This window comes from Polyergus mexicanus, unplaced genomic scaffold (assembly GCF_030449975.1).
Source record: "Polyergus mexicanus isolate NDT 795.1 unplaced genomic scaffold, iyPolMexi1.0 SCAF_19, whole genome shotgun sequence".
Classification (NCBI taxonomy): Eukaryota; Metazoa; Arthropoda; class Insecta; order Hymenoptera; family Formicidae; genus Polyergus; species Polyergus mexicanus.
The window spans coordinates 574875-595673 of NW_027223339.1; the positions used below are offsets into that span (position 1 = coordinate 574875).

Genomic DNA, 20799 nt, shown 5'->3' on the forward strand with positions numbered 1-20799 from the left:
TAGTCTATAATTACTCGAGTAATACCGTCATTGTCATCGTCAAAGAACAGAGAAAGATTAAATTCTTTGTTATCCATAATATTATCCGTAAAGTGACATTTTTAACATATTAAGGCTTCCTGATTCTCTAATACGATGCACTAGATGTACCGAAACTGCAAGTAACGGAATTCAGCGTTGGAAATGGGTTCCATCTTCGAGATAAGGATGTTAGGGAGTTCTATTTTGGTAGTGGAGAACTAGGAAGGATCGTCGCATCGGGCATCAACTGGTAACACCCGGTTTCACCACGTGCGAAAGTGAAGCTTCACGGCAGCAACGACGTCTCGAATCCTTAATCGCGTAAATGGAGTTTATTTCGCGCATCAAGCAAGTCGTGCGAACTTTCGAGACAGTTACGTGCGACTTGGCGTGCCACGCATACGTTAACGCGAAGCGATTTCCAGTCAACTTGGTATCCCTTTGCTCGCAGCATAAGTCTTTAACTATTCGACTTTTGTGGAGACTATCAATTGTAATAATTTTATCTGATTTCTTTTATTTCTTGGTTTCAACGCTATATATATATATATATATATATACCATCGATAGGAAGGAAACTTTTATATTAATTTTAATTGGGATCTCTTTTTGTTATATAAGTATTTTGTGTGAGTATAAAACTTTTATATTTCAAAGTCTTTAATGTATAATATTCACAAATCAAATTTAAAAGTTATAATATGTGATGTAAAATTTTATTTGTTTAGAGTGCGATGTCAATATGCGTAAATATTAAAAATTTTTTAAAAAATATTTTTGTTAAAAATTTCATACGGTAAATAATGAAGCATTTTATATGGTATAATAAAGAAACAAAGGGTTAAAGATAGATTAATAAATTATTAACGCGCAAATATTAAAATGCATTGCGTCAATTGACGGTATTAAAAATAACTAATCTTGATAAGAAGTTTGTACTAACAATAAGCGAAGAATAGCGGAGTCTCGTATCACTTGAGTACTTCCGATTCAATTATGAAACTCACCTCGTTTCGAAGCGTGGAAACTATCTTGCGGTTGTATCACCTCGACCTGAGCGCTGAGTCGAGACTTAGGCAGGATGTCCCGGTTGGCGTTGATCTTCTCCGCGGCGTAGCGAAAGGCCACTTCCTGCTTGTCGTCCGACGGATGAAACAGCCCACCTGGGAAATCACGCATTCATATTAAAGAGTGCTACTTTGACGGGATCCATGCACATGTACTCTTCCTTATTTTCTGTCTACGATCACCATCACAGACCTTCTTTTCATCCAACCGTCTATCTATCTGATCCTTTCTGTCCGCCAATAAAGGCGAACGATAAAGATTTATGATCCATTTACACCTTTGCGCTAAATGATTCAAACCGGATTTATATTCCACGTAACTTTGATGTTCGATATACAATATTGTATGTGTATGTGTTTATTATATTATATCCAATATTTTTTAAATAATTATGATATTTTTTTGCAAAAATCTTTTATACTTTAAGCTTGAAAATAAAGGCTTTCAGACAGTTGTGATATTATAGTATAATTTTTATATTTAAATATATATATTTTTTTTAATTTTTATTACGAGTATTTTTGATAACAAATTGTAAATAATAAATCATAAAAATGTATTATATCTATTAATACCTTGTGTAGAAAAAAACTTATCAATTTAAAACACATTGTATCATTCAGCATTGAATATATTTAGCATGAAAGTAATATAAATAATATAAATAAAAGACGTATAAAAAATATGCAAAATATCAGATTAAAATTTGTGAAATACAATATTTTTGTACTCTCTTTCAAAAACAATAGAAGAATTCTTTACTTTCCATCTGCTGTCATTTCCATCATCTCGCGTCGCATAAGTACTCTTGACAGTTTCTTCGTGTGGTCCGCTCAAATTCCGCGCCTTCCGATTCGTTCAGTTAGGAGAAATTGGCGCCATAAATCGATTTTAATCTCATGTACGTCATAAAGTAACTGTACGAGCAGCTGCGCCGGCTTGACTTTGCGATTTATAGAATTTGCGGGATAGATTTACGTCTCTCGTTAGTGAGCTGCTATCGATTTACTTCGGCGCACTTTGCGCAAGGTCGCCCGATTCGCCGCAGTCATTGTGACAATAATGATTACGTTGTAATAACGCAAAAATATTGGATAGAGTAGGAATATGGTATAAAATGGAAGAAGAGAGAAGAATGCTCTTGCATCGGGAGAACAAATTTTACATAATTTTTTTACCAAAGAGAGATTCGTAAAAGTATAAATAAAAAATTAATATATATTCCTCAGGTCAGAGAGAAAAGAAGGAGATTGCGAAATGCTGGGGGATGCGATTAAAAGTGCGTAATGACATTAACAGCTTATCAAAAAATCAACCAAATTCATATTAGGAATATTGTTAAGCATGTGTACGAGAATACACGAATCGTGACAATGGTATTTTGAGTCAATTGTAAAGTCGTCGCGATTATTCTGCTAAAAATCTACGTTTATGTCACTTAGATATTTCCTTGTTTGCAAACCAAATTTATTACACTCGTTCATTCGCTGACCGTTAATAAATTATTCCGCTCAAATATTGATGGAGCAATACGTTTCGTCGCAATCGTTACACGATGGAAATAAAAACGGTAAATTGATCCCAATTGAAACATGAAAGTTCAAGCTTATTCCTAGCATTGCGTATCTCAAGCTACGGTTTAATTATATGCTCGAAAAAACATGTTCGCGGTCGGTTTGTGCAAAATAAATCGCGAAAGCTATATACGATCACATACGCGTTTTTAATCTTGACTTTGGTTTGACAAAAAGCATGTTTGTAATAACGTTGAATTTAAAACGAACTTCTCTGCTGTTTTAAAACAGAAAACATTTTTTAAATATATGTATATAAATTGTTATACACACACGCATATACATAATTGTCTTTTTCATATATATTTATGAAATAATAATAAAATTACAAAAGGTTATTTCCATAGATCATATTATACATCATTATTAAAAAAACAAGTTTATACTCTATTCTTCCTCGTTCTTTATAATAACTTGCCAACGTAATTTTCTTAACAGATCAAACTATGCGGTTGTTCGATTAACAATAACGATGAAAAAAGCAAATAAAAATCCCGAGAAATTACAACAGATATTGAACTAATATTGAAGAGAATGCTGGGAAAATTAGAAAATTAAAATATAAAACGTTTAAAATTTAATAGACATAATGAAAATTAAAAGAATCTCTAGCGACGTCTCTTTTATCTCGGTGTGTCTCTCTTCGTATTATTCTGGTAAATTCCTTCGCTTTTCAGTTTTTCGATACAGAAAAATATTGACCACACGCCATTGATGATACGCCACGGAGCAAGCACGCGTAGCACGAATGAGTGCATCAAAACTCATAGCAAGTATCTTCCTGAGCACGGACATATAATATTGATCTGCTTCTACTTCTCCCTCGCTATTTTAAAAAAGAAAGCTGCGCTCGGAAATCGAGTGTAACGTGAATTTACGTTTCGATAAAAATTCAGAGAGCACAAAGGACAGAGGTGCATCATGTTGCTCGCGTATATCTGTATGTATATCTCGCGTATAAAAACAACGATCGTAATGTTAAACAATGACGGTTTCACGTATAGTCTTTTTGTGCAAAATCTGTGAATTGCTATTGTTTATTGTATTGCGAAAGATAAGAATGGAATACAGAAGTCTAATACAGATGTGTGTATAAAGCGCTTGTATTATTAAATACAATATCTGTGTTTCAAAAAATATGTATGAATCAATGATTTTGAGATATGGAAATATGTATGATAGCCGATGTAACGTTACACTGTCATTAGATTCTGGACAGTATCACGATTGGTTCTGCTTTCGGACAACAATAGCACCGTTCGTCGAACGATGTAACAAAATCATTTTGTGTTCCTTTAAATACATAGAATTCTTTTGTGTTAGAAAAAAAATTAACAAAATCACTGCACTTTACAATCTCATAATTATAATAATTTTTTCTACGTATAATAAAAATTTAAATATGCATAGCTTTTGTCAAAGCAACCGAGCATTTTTTTCGCGACTCAAAACTAAAAGACTATGCTTTCAAAACACATTTTCCACTGGAATAAAATAATATTTTGTGTTGTGAAACAAGAATACAATACAATAATTGAAAATAATAAAAGTAATTTAAATACAATATAATACAGTAATTTAAATATAAGAATTATATTACTTTAATAATTAATATATAAATATTTATTTATTTATGTAAAATATCTATTTTAAAAAAATGTATGTGTGATTACTAGATTAATTTTATCAATTTATAATTGTTATTATATACATATATAAACACACACACACACACATACACACACACACACACATACATACATACATATGCGTATATAATTTAAAAGAGCAAAAAATCTTTTTTAGATTGTTAAAAAATATAAATAGCTCTTTTTTCTACAAATACTTGGAAAAAGTTCAAAATACACAAATTAAATTATCGCTTGATCATCGCTTTTATGTAAAAGATTTTTAAATGAAATAAATTTTTTATATTTAAATATTACGTTCAATTGTACGACATTTTGCAATTTTTTACGACTTGCGCGGCTGTAAATGTACCGTATATATCACTACGTCTGTTCTGTTTACAGTCAACCGCTACTACTTTTAATATACCCACAGGCAGCTAATTTACGACATTTGACTGTGAAATACCACGTGTTATGCATATATCCGCTACGTACGCAGTAGTACACGCATCGTTGATATCGGACTGATTGTCTCTCTGCGCAATAGCCAGAACTTCGGTAATTTTCGTCTCACGTCGATAAAATGCCTGTTGTCCGCGTTTCGCTGCCAATATTCAATTTGCATCGCCATCAGTGCCAATTAAATAAAGCACTGTTAGTAATGCGATATTACTGTCATTAATTTCAATTATTTGTGCCTCGCAGCCGAAACATTTTCATGAAGCTATTATAATAAGTAACGTTAACAATTACTTACACTAGGAAAGTATAAAGCAAGAATAACTGAAAGTAAGACGATATAATTAGTAAAAAGATAGTTTTAAATAAAACTAAAAATATAACATACATTTTTTTTAAATGCATTACAATTGCAAAGAGAAAAAACAAATAATGTTATAGTTGAATGACATACGATAAATCCTCGTGTAAATGCGACGAATATATTTGATATTATGATGCCGCGTTAAACGATACTCATATTTCGATTATACAAAATCCAAAATTACAATTTTTAGTATAAAAAAAGCACACACAAAATTTGAAATTCACGTTATGAGGGTGATTTATCGTAGCGTTATATAAAATCTGTTGCAATTTTTTTTTACCATATTATAGCAATATTAGAGGCTTACAGTAGTTAGATCGCAATAAAAAATTAGCATTTTTCCTCATATATTTATATACTTTAATTTGTGTTAATTTTACCAGTAAAACTAAATTGAGTAAATCACCCCGCACGCGCATTTCCGTTGAAAAGAAATTTTAGCGCGAGCTTCTCGATAATTAAGCTTGAGATCAAGATACCGTTAAAGTAAATTTCGCTTAGAATTAATTTGAGGAATAAGATCTTATCTATGTATAATGTTCCCCAAGCTTCATTCTCAATATCAGCTTAAAAAAATCAAGTCGTGCTACCGTCTTCTCACTCGCGAGTATTATCGAGCGGGACATTGATAATAATTTTACTGATGCTATTCAATGCGGTCGAAAAGGTCGCGGCTTTCATACCGTGGGAAGCTGGGAAAGATACTCACCTATCCTAATGAAATCAGGAAGAGCCGCGGCGTGGGCGACGAGGAGCGCCAGTAGCAGCACCAGCCACCTCGCAGCCATTTCCGGTTCCGGTTCACCCCGCCGCCTTCCCCGCCCTCCGACGCCGCCGCCACCGCCGTCGCCTGCAGCCTTTCCTTCTCCTTCCTTTCTCTCTTTTCCTCTCGGTAGACTCTTCTCCTCTTCGTTCTCCCAAAGGAACTTACGCCACTGGAAAACAAGATTGGACAGCAAGTTCATTAAAATGCACACTGCAAACCTTCGTATCCGGCCTGAATATCTGCCCTCGTTTACAAGAGAATTATGTTTCAAGACCGCCATGACATCATCGTGATCGCTCACACGAAATCGGCTGTAATTGTCATCTTACGAGAATCGGAAACCAATGAAGGAGCAAACTCAAATGATAATAGATCTTTAAATCGATCATTGATATCGGGGCAATGGATACAGGATTGTAAGAAGAAAAAATCGCGAAGCATGAGACCCGAAATTGGATAGATAATATCGTACTTAATAAAGTACAGACTAGTATGTACATAAATGGATATATATATATATATATATATATATATATATATATTAAAAACAGCAGCGTTTATATTTACAATTCATTTATTTTAATAAATATATTTCTTTAAACGCCACGGATTGTTGTCTTCATGTATCGTTGCATTATTATCCCTCAAAATGCAATCGTGACAACAGCGTAAGAAAACATGAATATTCTCTACAAATATATTCTCTCTCTCTCTCTCTCTCTCTCTCTCTCTCTCTCTATATATATATATATATATATATATATATATATATATATATATATATATATATATATAGAGAGAGAGAGAGAGAGAGAGAGAGAGAGAGAGAGAGAGATATATATAATTAGCAATTATCCGTTTGCGCATTTAACAATGTATAAGCGTATTGAGACAACGATTATTTATTAAATAACACATTTCGCGCGATTTATTTATTTGAAGTAGGAACCAAAACGAGATATGCAACGGAAATTGTACACAAGTTATTATTTTATTATTTATGGAAGATAATTATTTCTTTAACAATGCTCGAATTTTCAAATATATTGCCTTTTGAATTTTTTGCTGATTTAAATATAATTTTTCCACCATTTATATGAATTGAAAACTTGGAATAATATACGAATCGCCGAATCGAATAATTCAAGTAACGGAAAATCGGAATATATTAATTTTTTATTAATAATACATGCGTTTTGCAATATCACGGCATTCAAAATGTATTATACGTACAATATTGAATTTTGATTGCATATTTTTGGGCAGTTTTTATCGCATCCTATGCCGTTTCAGCCACTATAATTTAATTTTATTATATATAAATGCATATATTGATACACATATAAAAATATTTTCAATAAATTCAGAAAAGAGATTTTTTTTCGCTTAAATTATTCAATTAAAAATTAGACTTTTATTATATTAGATTTTATAAAAGTTGATACCTGAGAGAAAAAAATTTTTTTCAAGTATTGTATAATTATTTTATTAAATGTGTAGTTGAAAGAAAAATCACTAATTAAAGAACAATTAATGTAATCTTTTTTTTTTTAAATTAATTATTTTGTTAACTTTGTTTTTATTTAAATATATTTGTATTGAATTAAGTTATGTTACAATTTAATTGCTTTACAAGAAATAGAAACTACGCAATATATATATATGGATATATTTATTTAATGCTCTAGCGGTGATAGAGCGATAAATTAAGTACGTAAATAGTAAAATAGGCATGCGAATAATTGCTGTTGGAGATAACGTAATAGAGACAAATGACTATAATAGATATAAATGTCTCTTATTCGTCTCTTTTTAAATATAACTTTTGTAAGATATTACACACAATGAGTGTATATGCCGGCAATTTGTATTGCAGCATTACGAAACGTCGCGCTGAATATAATTCCAAAATATATTACGCGCTGAAATATATTCCGCGAAATACCAACGCATCTTGCTTTGCCTAGTTCTTTCCTTTTGTTACAGCTGCCCTGTGATACCTTATGAAAGTAAATGTTACGTGTACAGGTCGGATATCGCGCAAGAAATGCAGGTGAAAGGTCGCACCAATTTGAAATCACAATATCTCCGGATATAAGTCGGTTATCTCATCTAAATTTTCATAAATGATTTTTTTTATTTTATTTTATAAATGCACCCCTTTTTCTCTCCAAGCATTTTTGATTTATCTAGTTCTCGACCAATTCAAAAGAAGAGAGAATAAATTTTTACATATTTAAAATTAACTCTTTCTATCTAATAATTATGAAAATGTAATTATGAAAGTACAGAATTGTTAAATCTTCAGATTCTAAAAGTAATCTTATTTTATGCTGAAACTTGATTACTTTATGTATAAGTAAACTTTGATTTTTCAACAGAAATCTCTATTAAGATTGTTGATTCTTCAGCGAATTTTTCGCAAATTACGAAACATGTAATTTAGCCGCGCTTTATGTATTTATTATCTTTACAAAATAATATTATGGTGGTTAAAATTAAAAATACGATTAATCAACTACGTCAAAAGTTAATAAATCTAATATATTTCGAGATTCATAAATTTGACATTGCACACAAAGTACTATTAATCTTGCGAAATATAAAATTAATAATTTATTTGAATTGAAGATTTGTCTTGTAGAATTAAAATTTTTATCTTTATGAATCTTTTGTGCATAATCATACTATAAAAAAAGTTAGTCGGGTATAAGATAATACTTACGATTTTAAGATCATATTATGTTCTGCAGAGCAAATCTTTATTTTAATTCATAATTTAATTATTGATTTTTCATTTTAAAGGATTAAAGGACTAAAAATACTTTATGTGCGCGAAATGTCAAATTCATGAATCTCGAAATGTGCTAGATTTATAACTTTTGACGTAGCCGATCCGTCCAGTTCCTTCTTAAGCGAAGGCACTGATGGAAAAACAAGCGAGAGAAAGAATAGGATCGCGTGTGTTTTTAAACTGTTGCTAGAGGACTTTTTTGGTAATCCGAACCACGAACGTGTAGTTACAATGGCCGTGCGTATACAATATATGAGCTTTGCGAGAGCACTGAGTCGGAGTGCGCAAGATTGGTAAATGCAGCTAGGAATACAGTGAAAATATTGTACATGGCGCTGCGTCGCGCCGCGCCAAACTACCATGTAGAACAGTACCGTGTGTTCTAGAAAAATATTTGTTAATCCCGCAATGCAGATTTCGTAAACGGCGTAAATCTTTTATTCGCCTTTGGATAATCCGCTCTTTCGTTAGAATGGAGAATTGTCGCGCGTGGAGGATGGACCGCGTTTATTTTTCCGTTTGTTTTTCCCGAGCTTTTTGTTGGACGTGTATATATTTCATTCATGAATCGTATTGAATTGTTTATAAGTATATTGTCGGAGAGATTGTGTCAATCGAGAACGTATATGATATAACAACGTACGCAGATAAACTGCAGGCGATATTTTCGCCTTTATCATCGTTTCGTGTTTCAATCAATCGAGCGATTTCAAAATACGTGTGAGCTCGAACGATTAAATTCATCCAACATTTTATATTCCAAATACCTTAAATTCTTTAATAGCGTGATTCTCACAAAAATAGCGTCAAATGTTAAAAATTATATGTTACAGATGTATAAAATGTGCAAATATATTATATCTATCATGCATATCCATTTCATCATTGTTTAGTATTTGATATTGCTACAGATTACATTTCGGTTATATCCGAAATTATGCAGTCATGTTACTATTATCGGATCATATCTATGATAGTGTACGTGCAATCAATTATAACTATCTTAAATTATATTATACGTTGTATGAAGCAATATAACGCTATGTAGTAATCTAACCTGTGCGGTAAGCTGAAAGGGGCTGGCAAATGCGATTTATAGCTTCAATTTCGATGGTAAATTAATGACAACCGCTAAATTCGCATCGCTCCTGAAGATATAGTTATTTAAAAACAATTATTAAAAGAATATTATCAAGCGTAATATACTCGCATAACAGTTTTTTCATTTACTTTTAAATTAGAGAAAAGATTAGTATTAAATAAAATATTAAATAACAATAAGTATAATATTTAAAATAACTAAAATAAGAAATACGGATTTAAATAAATATACGTTTATAATAAAATTAATATAATAAAGTTAGAATACGATGGGACTAGCAAATAATATTTCTTAAATATTGTTAGAATAATATTGTGCCCCTATATAATATACGCAAACGCGACGAATAAATTAGTATCAATTTCCCCAATCTTTTATCCGTCGGAAAAAAATTTATTTTTTATTTTGTGTTTCTAATATTATTCATAGGGGTTTATCTAAAATCTCACACTGGTTCTTGTGTTGTTGGTAGTTCGAATTAATTTAACAGGACGGCAAAGACTGGCATTACAATGCAGCATTATACATACTCGCAACGTGCAGTGCACCGTTTACCTATTTACCCATCCGCTATGCATTGTTCCACGAATTACCGACTTGGGGTAGTTAACTGGGAAAACCGGCACACCACTTCACAAAACGCCCCGTCGTTTCCGATCTACGCCCGTGAGATCTTTCGGAGCGGAGCGAATATTGCCAAACGCACAGACACGACGGTTAACGCATGCATCGATAGCTGATTCTCTTTTCGCATAACTTATCAGGTTGCATTCGTTGGCTTCCTTCCGGGAGTGATGTTACCGATTTGGGCGCGGACGCATCAACATGAATCCACGAATTTCCGATACATTGGCAAACTCGCAAATATAGCGAGTCCCCGCAGATGCGCCGTGAAGCTCGAATCCTATTCGCTTCCTTTTCCATGGCATGCAATGTCTACCAATTTGTATTGCGCAGTTTGTAACGGAGCAAAATAAAATGCGATAATATAAATGCTGGTTACAGGTACTTTAATTTTTGATATTAAGCCGATATATTTTTTAATTGAAATATTCAGTATCATTCCATGTGTTGGATATAAAAGAGTCAAAGCCCTATAGTCTCGCAAGTTGAAAACAGACCGGAATTTGCTCGTGTTATATATAAAATATTAAAATTACATTATATAATAGCGAGCAAAATATGAAAAAAGTAGTAAAGAATAATGTAACATAAAACATGCAAAACGCCAGTTTTTCTCTTTTTTATACTAATTACATTTTTATTATATTTATTATCGGAAACATTTTTTAAATAAAAATAAGAGAATTATATTATGTTGGAAAATATATTAAGTATCTTTTTTTTAGACTGAGATTTGAACTGTATAACATTTTAAATTATTGAGATACGTAAAATCTTTATTTGAATTAAATGCAATAAAATTATATTAATATAATTTTAGAAATTTACAGTCACAATATTTTATTACAAATTATATATTTTGATTAAATTAAATATGCAATTACTGCCTAAAAAATAGCAATAATTATATGAGAAACTTATAGCGCAGATAAGTGAAAGAATTTTTTATAGTTTGGCAAATAATCTATATTAACAATCTATTTATAATCAGATTTTAGATGGATGGGCATTTTTATTCATAACAACATTATAGATTATTGTCCCTTTTAGTCCCGAATCCTTGGTTATCTTCAATCTTATTGCTCTTCCAGTATCATCCTGAAAAATATCGTATCATTTCGTATTCTTTTCTTTCCCATCGGGAAAGATCATAAGAAAAGAGAAAATATTCTACCCTGGAGCATCATAAAGTAATATTGACATTTCTCAAGGAAAAAAAAAACCAGTCTCACAGATTATTGTTGTAAACTAAGAAAATTAACACTTTTTTCAATATAACATAAGATAATAAAGTGAGACAAATAGTATTTCTTGATTTATTATTATTTATACATGATAATTTTACATGCCTTAAAAAAATTTAGAGCAATGTGAAAAATTTGTATGTCGAAGTGAAGGTGAAGGATCCATTACAGCAGTAATCTAATCTAATCTTTTTTTAAAAGAAAAAGAGAAATCAAAGGAATTATAAATTTTATTTTTTCATCTTTAAGATTAAGTTTCTATGCTGAAAGTGGATTAAATAAATTTTTTGCAGTAAATCATTTAAAAAAAAAAAAAAAAAAAAAAAAGGATCCGTTTGATAAATCAATCTCTGCACCTTCTGAAAAGTATATCGTTAAGCGTGCCTGACGACACCCTCGTCCGCGATAGGTACAGTCATGATTTAGCCGCTATATGCAAGGATGCGGTAAATGAGGCTGAGAGGAGGAGAAACGAGCACTCTAGGCGAAGAGCCAACATTGGCGCCGTTCGGAGATGCGCGTTGAATTTTAACGAACGCTTTGCCTTTGTGCGCTAAGCTCCTTCCGCCAGAATCCGTCCCGCAGGATCGCGGGGGGCATGAAATTTTTATGAAAACACGGATCATTCGTCTCGCGCTTCATCTCCGCTCGATCACTACTGTCCCAGGACTCATGTCGCGACGATCTTATGACAAAACTTCCCTTGACGCTAACGATGCGCCGGCTGTTTCTTTTCGCTCAATTGTTCGCGATGTAAATGGAATCGAGATGCGCTTAAAACGCGCGATTGCAAATATATTGAAACACCTTTGTCTCTCGGTACCGCGCGTGATCGATCTGTCATTTGGCGCGACGCCAAAATAGGGCAGTCACCAATTTTAATGAAAAATTAGGCCAAGTGTGAAACTCAGGTACAAGTAAGAAACTTATTACGACCATTTAGTAAGAAGTATGCGGAAGTTTAATAAGCACCGCAATGTGTGTTGCAAAATGAGTTATAGTAGCGATCATAAGTTATTCTCCTTCTCTTGTTGAATACTAAGTTGAAAGTTTTAAAATTAGAGAGTGCGCTATAATATAATATATGTGTAAAATTATCATATATAAAATATTTGAAATATTCTTCTTTTTATAAGTCATTAAACGTAATAAATAGAAAAAAGAAGCGTATAAACAAAACAAATAAGAAAATAGAGATTTTGCGTTATCAAATTTTCTTTTAAGAATAATAATTTTTGCATTACAAGGAATGCAAAGCATTCGCAATAACAAGTTGTTCCCCGTCGCTCTTAAAATTAAATTCTTAAAATAAAATAAATGTTTATAATCCAGTACGATGTACAATAGTTTTTATGCTAATTTATTTATAATTTATCTTCGTTTGCTTTACGTTAGTATAATGAGACTCGGGCGAATGATAAATTCTCGTGTGTTCTTTCGTCTATTGATTTTCTCACATCCTTGATATTGCTTCTGCGAATATTTTGCACGCGAATGAATCCTCGTCACAATGCCGAAACTGTCGCGTCGCGGCTGTAGAATTTTCCGTTTTATTTTCCAATTCGCTTTTGAATCCCCCTTTTGTTTAATGTTTCACGGCATCTTCCTCTTCTACTCTATCCCCAAATGGATTTTGCATAAGAACGGAGCGCGCGTTGCTTCGCGCGCAGTAAAGCGCGCATAAGTACTTTCTTTCGGAGCAGATATTCATGACGAAGTCGTAGCAACCGTGCCATCGAAAAACATTCGTAATGTCTTCCATTCGCGAGTCTCTTGCGATTACGCTATGTATCTCTCTTCCCTCGAGAAGAGCTCGTTTCCTTTCTGCGTACGACCCGCCTGAACGACGAAGAAAAGAATGCGGAATGATACACGATGTTCTCCGAGACGGAATTGAGAGAACGGTCCCAAGGATTTGTAAAGAAAAGGACAATGTTTGGAGTTATTGTGAGGAAAAATATCATTCGATCTTCAAGATCTGACAATGGAACTGTGATATTGCATAAATGATGGATTGCACAAGTGCTATCACGTTGGGCACATGAAACGCACGTTGCACATTGAGTACGTGAAATATATCGATATATTATATGTGAAGAACGGATTGAAGGCAAAAAGAATGCAGAAAAGTTTAAAGCAAAATTCTCCTAATTAAGTTTGAATTACTAATAAGTTAGATATTGTATTGTTTTTCACTCAAATAATATTATAACTATGATATTAAAATTTTAAAAATAATAAGATTTAAGAGTAAATAAAAAATCAATAATATTTTCTATTTGTTCGTTAAAAAAAATTCTATATTTTTCTATTTTTTAAAACCCACGTTTTTTAAACCAATTGTAATGTAATAATCTAATAAAATTTTAATGAATCTGTCCGCTCGCTCGCGTAATATAATAATTTAAAAATATTTGCCATAAATTTACAGAATTTTGCGCTTGATAAACTAGCGAGAAATCTCCGAATATTTCACTCTTTTTAATTTATGGACAAAAAATAATTACAAGCCAACAAGCTCTTGTTTTACATGCTCGCATCAGTGCGAAATTTCTCGCTTACGCATCAGGTGGCGTCAGGATTTGCAGGATTCTCGCTCCGTACTTGCATTGTGTGACACCATATATGTACCATATATACGTGAATTATATATGAATGTATGTAAGAGCAAAATATGTACGCGTAGAAAAAATATATTTATACGCTTTCGACTTATGTACAATAAATAGATAATTGAGATAATTATACGTGTGAGCTGTTCTTTTTACGTTCATATTTGCGTTAAACTCTCTTGTTTTTCCTTTCTCTCTCTCTCTCTCTCTCTCTCTCTCTCTCTCTCTCTCTTTCTCTCAATAAATATTTAAAAACATTATCACATTGCCGCCACATTATTCATTTGTTAGCCGAGTAGAATTTTTAACATCGTTTAAAATTAAATTTTAATATTCACTACCCTATTATTGATAATTTAAAGATTGTACGGACTATTTATATTTGTAATATACGCCGGAAATTGTGTGCGAGCGCTTACTTTCTATTATTAGTTATTATTAATTTTATAAATAATTGATATGCAGAATATTTTACATCAACTCTCTTGCTCAATAATAAATTAATTAATAACAGAAATAATGATGACTGAATATAATAATAGGTTAAATTTCTATAATAATTCTTGCAATTTTAATAATTTCAATTCTATAGAATTGAAAAATTGCATACATCAAGAAATTTGGAAGTATTAGAAGATTCAAAGTTTTCAAGTTTGATATATTTAGAAAACTAATCACACACACACACGCGCGCGCGCAAAATCTTAAAAGACTTAAAATCTAAAAATTTCCTAAAAATACATAATCAAGGAATAAAAAATTTTAAAATCCAAGGATCTATGGCCGAAAAAAAAAAATGTAGCATTTAAAAATTTAAATATGCTAAGATTTTATAAAAATTTAAATATCTAGAAATTTGTGAAAGCATTAGAGTTTCAGAATGTGAGAATCCAAATACTCAATTAAAATTTAACGCTCTTAGTACCTAAGGAACAGAGAGGAATTCAACTTTTCTACCCCGAAAGGTTTAAATATTTAAATATTCAAGAATTCACAAATATATGCTAACTCCGTGGTAGAATAACTTTATTAATGAAAAACCTAAAAAAAACTTTGTAACAATATATAACAACATATACCACACTCGGTTTAATATATTCTCGCAGCACGTAGACTTTATAAGCTAGGCATTAGTCGAAGAATGGCGAAATGGCGTGAACGTGGTGCCGCTTGGGTTTTGTACAACAGCTCGTCCCTAGGGATCTCTCAGCATTTTGTGCACCATTTTCCAACTCCAGTTATGCTCTAGATACTTTTAAAAAACAGTCAAAGTTTCGCGAATTTTTATCGTACCGCAACATATTATCAAATCCTTCCTGAGTCATATTTCTTTCTTCACATGAAAATATGTATATGATGAACTTAAAAAAATAACTAAAAGATCGCGCGAGTCTCTTTTATTTATTTGCAGATTCCATAATTCTTCTAATTAGAAATCTCTTTTTTGCACGTAGTAATTACATTAATAAATAAATATAAAAATTATACGGAAGAAGAAATTTTATTTGTTAATTCTAAGATGTATCGCTTAATTACTTCACGGTTATATTTGGACTGTATGGTATAACGCATTTTTACATATATATAATTCGTGGAATAATTAGAGAACAAATATTAAAAACTCGTGTTTCATTTCTTGTAAATATTGCGCAATAAAAATGTTCTACTTATTCCGTTCGTTTATTTCGCATTAAACGATAAAGGTCGCGCATAAAAGTGAGAGATGGAAACTTTATGAAATGAAGCAGGCGGAAAACGTTGGATTTCGAGGATGGACAGTGTACACACGGTATACGGCAATTGAGATTTGAATATGTATGAGGATCAAGGCATATGGCATACAGATTGTGCCTTCGGTTTATCGTGTCACTCGAGATGTGTTGCAAAGTCATCTCGATGACAAAACAAACAGCATATCAAAGATTATAAAACTTGCATTCAGAGTACATCCCCACGAGAAATCTTCAGAAAAATGCTTACGTTCTTTTTCAAGACATAATGAAAGACAATTGAAAGAAAATTTTATTATCGCATCCTAATAATGTAACGTATACGGAAATTGCGATTTGCTTAAATACAGTACACTGAAAAATAATGTTGTAAATTTAAAAGAACAAATAGAACGGAAATAAAAAGGAAAAATGGAACATAATAACTTTTATATTTTTATTAATTCAATACTAAATTTAAATTTAACACTTAATTTAATAATAAATTTTTTATTTAAATATTCATACGCATTATTTACATAACGTACATTTAACTTATTAAATTTTTCGAGTTATTAATTTTTCGCGAAAATTTTATTATTATTTTTATGTCGTGATATTTTTCATGATAAACGAATATTCTCGTTAAATTTGAAGTTACATTGTGAATGACCACCGTTTCAGTATAAAATGTTAAAAAAACTTGTTAGCTTTTTCATTCGGTTAAATCTAGTAATATATTTTTGCCCAATATTTTCGGTATCGTGTCATTTTTTCGCAGCCGAAATGTTTTTTATCGATAAAAGCACTCGTAACTTCGTTACGACCAGGACACATCGATGAAACGATTTTTCTTTTGCGCGGGGGGGGGGGGGGTGGGGGGACAGACGAGGCTTTTTGAAAACCCCATTCAAAGTGTCTCTCTGTCGTAAAGATGGAATAAGGCAATTATTATCAGTCGCCGCCAGTCCATAAGAGCATCACGAAAATGCATCGTATGCATAAACCGAGAGATCCAGCGTCTCTTGTATTATACAACAACGTCCATTCCGTATTCGGGGGTGTATTTTTGCAAAGTTTACGCACATATCTCTTGTGTATATCACATTATATAATACGCGTAAAACTCTTTTGCATGCATCGTGAAATACGCGCAAAATTTCATTGCAATTCAACGTTACTTGTCTTTTATTTCCAATGTACAAGTACAATTGTTTAAATACAGTAATTTGGAATGTACACGCGTGCACATAACTTTGTACATATTTGTATAGAAATGTAGAGTATATGTAGTGAATATGAGTATACACACAATAACTTACACACACACACACACACACATACATATATATATACGTATTCATATGTATAGTATGTAAATTCTGAATTCGCAGCTTTTAAGTCTCAATTTTCAGCTGTGTATTCTAAAGTTCCAACAAATATAATATAATAAAATAGAAACTTGTTACATCATTTGCGAATCAGGTTTTATTGGAATAAATAACAATCCTTGAGTTGAAATTGAAAATCATTGTGATTATTCAACGTTTGGGAGATATAAAATGATACATACAAACCGCATAAACATCATCGCGCAATGAATTTACCTCAATCCGATCTTATGAAAAATAAAAGAGCGTCGCGAGAAACGTGAGCAGCGGCGCAAAAATTTTTCCCGTATTTATCACGCGTGTCGTCAATAAAAACCTATAGTCCACGCGGGATAGTTACACATTTTATGGTCGCGCTCTGCTGCGGCATCCTGGCAGGGTTCGTACAACGGGTATCGTGATATCCAAGACCGTAAGCCGAATGGTCGCCCTTAGTTATCCCGCGGAAATTACACCTGCTATTTGCCCGCCCGCTCATCCGCGCACGCACGTTTTGTCGGTGCAACCTAGTTACTGCAAAACAGCAAAATTCGGCGCGCACGTTTAATAAGTAGCGTGCAATAAGAGGATGACTTACGGTCGCGTACCGCCTAGCTTGCTGCAAACGCCTATGCCATATCGCGGCGCACTAATTACGGGCTTTATGCGCTGCATATATGTAATGCATCCTAATTGGAAATGCAGCTCCTGAGTGCCTCATTAAACGGCGCGCGCGCATTTCGACTGATTTTTTCCTGCGCGCGTATATACGTACGTTAAAAACGATGATAAATAATAAATGACGAAAAGTTGTGCACTGTGTTACATATCTCGATTGAACGGTATTAAATTGGAGATTGCCAACAGTATTTACGTATCATATAAACTAATAGGTGTACATGCTTTTGCCACTTATATCATTTATCGTCATTACGTACGGTTACTAATCCTTTTATATTGTCGGTGTTTAAACGAAAATGTTACATGCACATTGAATGCCTTGTTGTACGATAACTCGTGTTAATTATAAATCAATTAACATGCATGAAATAGTATATTGTTTCAGTAGAAGAAACTTTACGCTGTCATGTAAAAACCGCTTTTGACAGATATAAATGAGAATTTTAATTGATGGCACTTTGGAATATCTTTTATTAGAAAACTTTAACCCATTAAAAATGGAATTTTTTTCTCGCGGTTTTTGACTCGTTCACTTATTTTCTTAATTCAATTAATCATGAGTACATTTATTCATCTCACTAGACGACGTCTCTTCTCTATAAAAAAATATATAATAAAAATCGATCAATTCTCTCTATTTGCACATTTTACTGTTATTATGCGAATAACCTTTTGTGTATACAAGAAAATTATTATATCACAATGTTTTAATCCTATAATATATCATCATAAAAACAAAAAATGAGTCAGCAAAATACAAAGCATTATGTTCCTTTAAAAAAAAAAGAAATTATTTATTTTAATATATTTAGCGGTAAGAGGGCGTAAACCTGAATTATATTATACCTATTCTCACATAATCTCTTTAGCTTTGTGGTGTAAAATAGACTTATTGTGATATAAAATATATTACAAATAAAATAAATATTTTCAGCGAACAGATACTACATTGAACATAAAAACTTTTTTTCGAATCATCTCCATAAATTATTTCGCTGGAAGAAATCATCGTAGAGCTGCTAACATATGAAAAGCAGGAACGAGATAAATATGACGCGAAAGCGTTGTCAGAATAATCCAGTTTTATAACGTACTCCATTACGGAAACAGACTGACGTCCATAGGGACGGACTAGATGTGTAGTTAGACAAAATGTGCAAATGGACAAACAAGTGGACTGCCTTCTTTTTATTATCGTTTTTGTTATATCTCTTTTTAGACGTTTGACAAAAAATTTAATTCAAAGAGCTAGTATTTATTTCAATTAAATTTCACAATTTTTTTACAATTGCCTATATGTATGTATCTCTATTTCCTTTTATTACTGAAAAATTCTAAATATGATGAAATGTAATTCTCTCGTAAGGTCGTGCGAAATATTTAAAATTTTTGAAAATTGCTTTAACAGTATCGAAACAGATTTTTGTTATGCATTACACACTTCGTTAATGGATTAAATTACGTAATTACAGCGCTCGTGTGCATACTGATGGTAAATCCAAATGTACTGGAAATTTCGCTTGAAAAGATGATTTTCTATTAACCGAGATTTTCAAAAGAACGTGATAATATGGAAAATTGTATTTACGCAACGTCACATTTATTCGAACAAATGCATTATCGAAAACATTTACAGAAGATGTTGCAACAACAAACCGAAAATGTCGTAAAACAATATTTTTCGTTAGACTCGCAATATCTAATTATCCAACACATTTGTATTACGTCAGAAGCTGGTTTAAAAGGAACAACAAATCCGAAATAAAAGCGAATTCTGTTCTGATTTTTCGCGAAGTTCTCTCTTTCTTTTTCTGTTTGTTTGTAAAAATATCCGAGAACCAATACCCTTGTCTATTGTGGCGTTACGACAATTCTTTGTAACACACGTACTACGTACTAGGCCAAAACGAAGCAATTATACCACCAATCGCAAAGCAAAACAAGTCACCCTGTATGTCGCAACTAATTCAATTGCTCGAGTTTAAACGATATATGAGTCTATTCCAGAAAAAGGTGTATCAACATTTAACGCAATCTTTGTTTAAAATAAAATTAAGAAATGTTAAATCAACTGGTGATTATAAAAATTGTATTATCTATCAAATCAAGACAGATTAAAATTATACTTCGGTTTGTCTCAATCATCGAAATATTATTCTTATCGTTTTTTTTTTTTTGTTTTTTTTTTTGAGAAAGCATAATTGAAAAGTATACAATCTTTTAACACAAATAAATTTTTTAAATAAAATCTTTAGTGATATAATCATTTATATATTATATACATAGATTTAATACAACATATACACATACGCGCAAATATACACACACATATACACATATATAATGAATTGCGATTTACTTTGTAAATGTTTGAAATATAATTTCAACAATATATGTATATGCGTATCTGCAATAAAAATAAAAAAAAAACTGTTATTTACGGTATAGTGATTTTTTAAAAATAATTGTGCAACTACACCCGAAACATTGTATTATCTTCACAAAAATATTGTTATTCTTATCGCTGTTGGCTATGAAAAATATTAGTTAAAATTGAAATTTATTGATACACTCTACAGTGCATATGGCAGTTAAAGTAGTGCGGAGATAAAACGTGACATTTTCAGTCGATATAATACCAGAGGGTATAAAACACGGCGAAAACAGTAATACGAAAGCGGAAAATATGCATGTCATATCGTTTTGCGTATCGCGTTTGCAAAAATCACCATTTTGACGCAAGTGCATTTAGCTGCAGAAAAATGAAGCTGCGATTG

The 20799-nt window shown here is 31.9% G+C and overlaps 1 protein-coding gene across 3 annotated transcripts in view; it reads right to left on the reverse strand.

Moving 5' to 3' along the window:
• The window catches only part of Kair1d (Kainate-type ionotropic glutamate receptor subunit 1D), a 230611-nt gene that overhangs the window by 121809 nt on the left and 88003 nt on the right, over positions 1-20799 (reverse strand). For all 3 annotated transcript variants that reach the window (XM_070311206.1, XM_070311205.1, XM_070311204.1), the window contains 2 exons: positions 5830-6055; positions 1029-1184 (listed from right to left, as the gene is read on the reverse strand). In XM_070311206.1, coding sequence (XP_070167307.1) covers positions 1029-1184; positions 5830-5908 — 235 coding nt within the window. In that variant the 5' untranslated portion in view covers positions 5909-6055. The remainder of the gene's footprint in view (positions 1-1028; positions 1185-5829; positions 6056-20799) is intronic.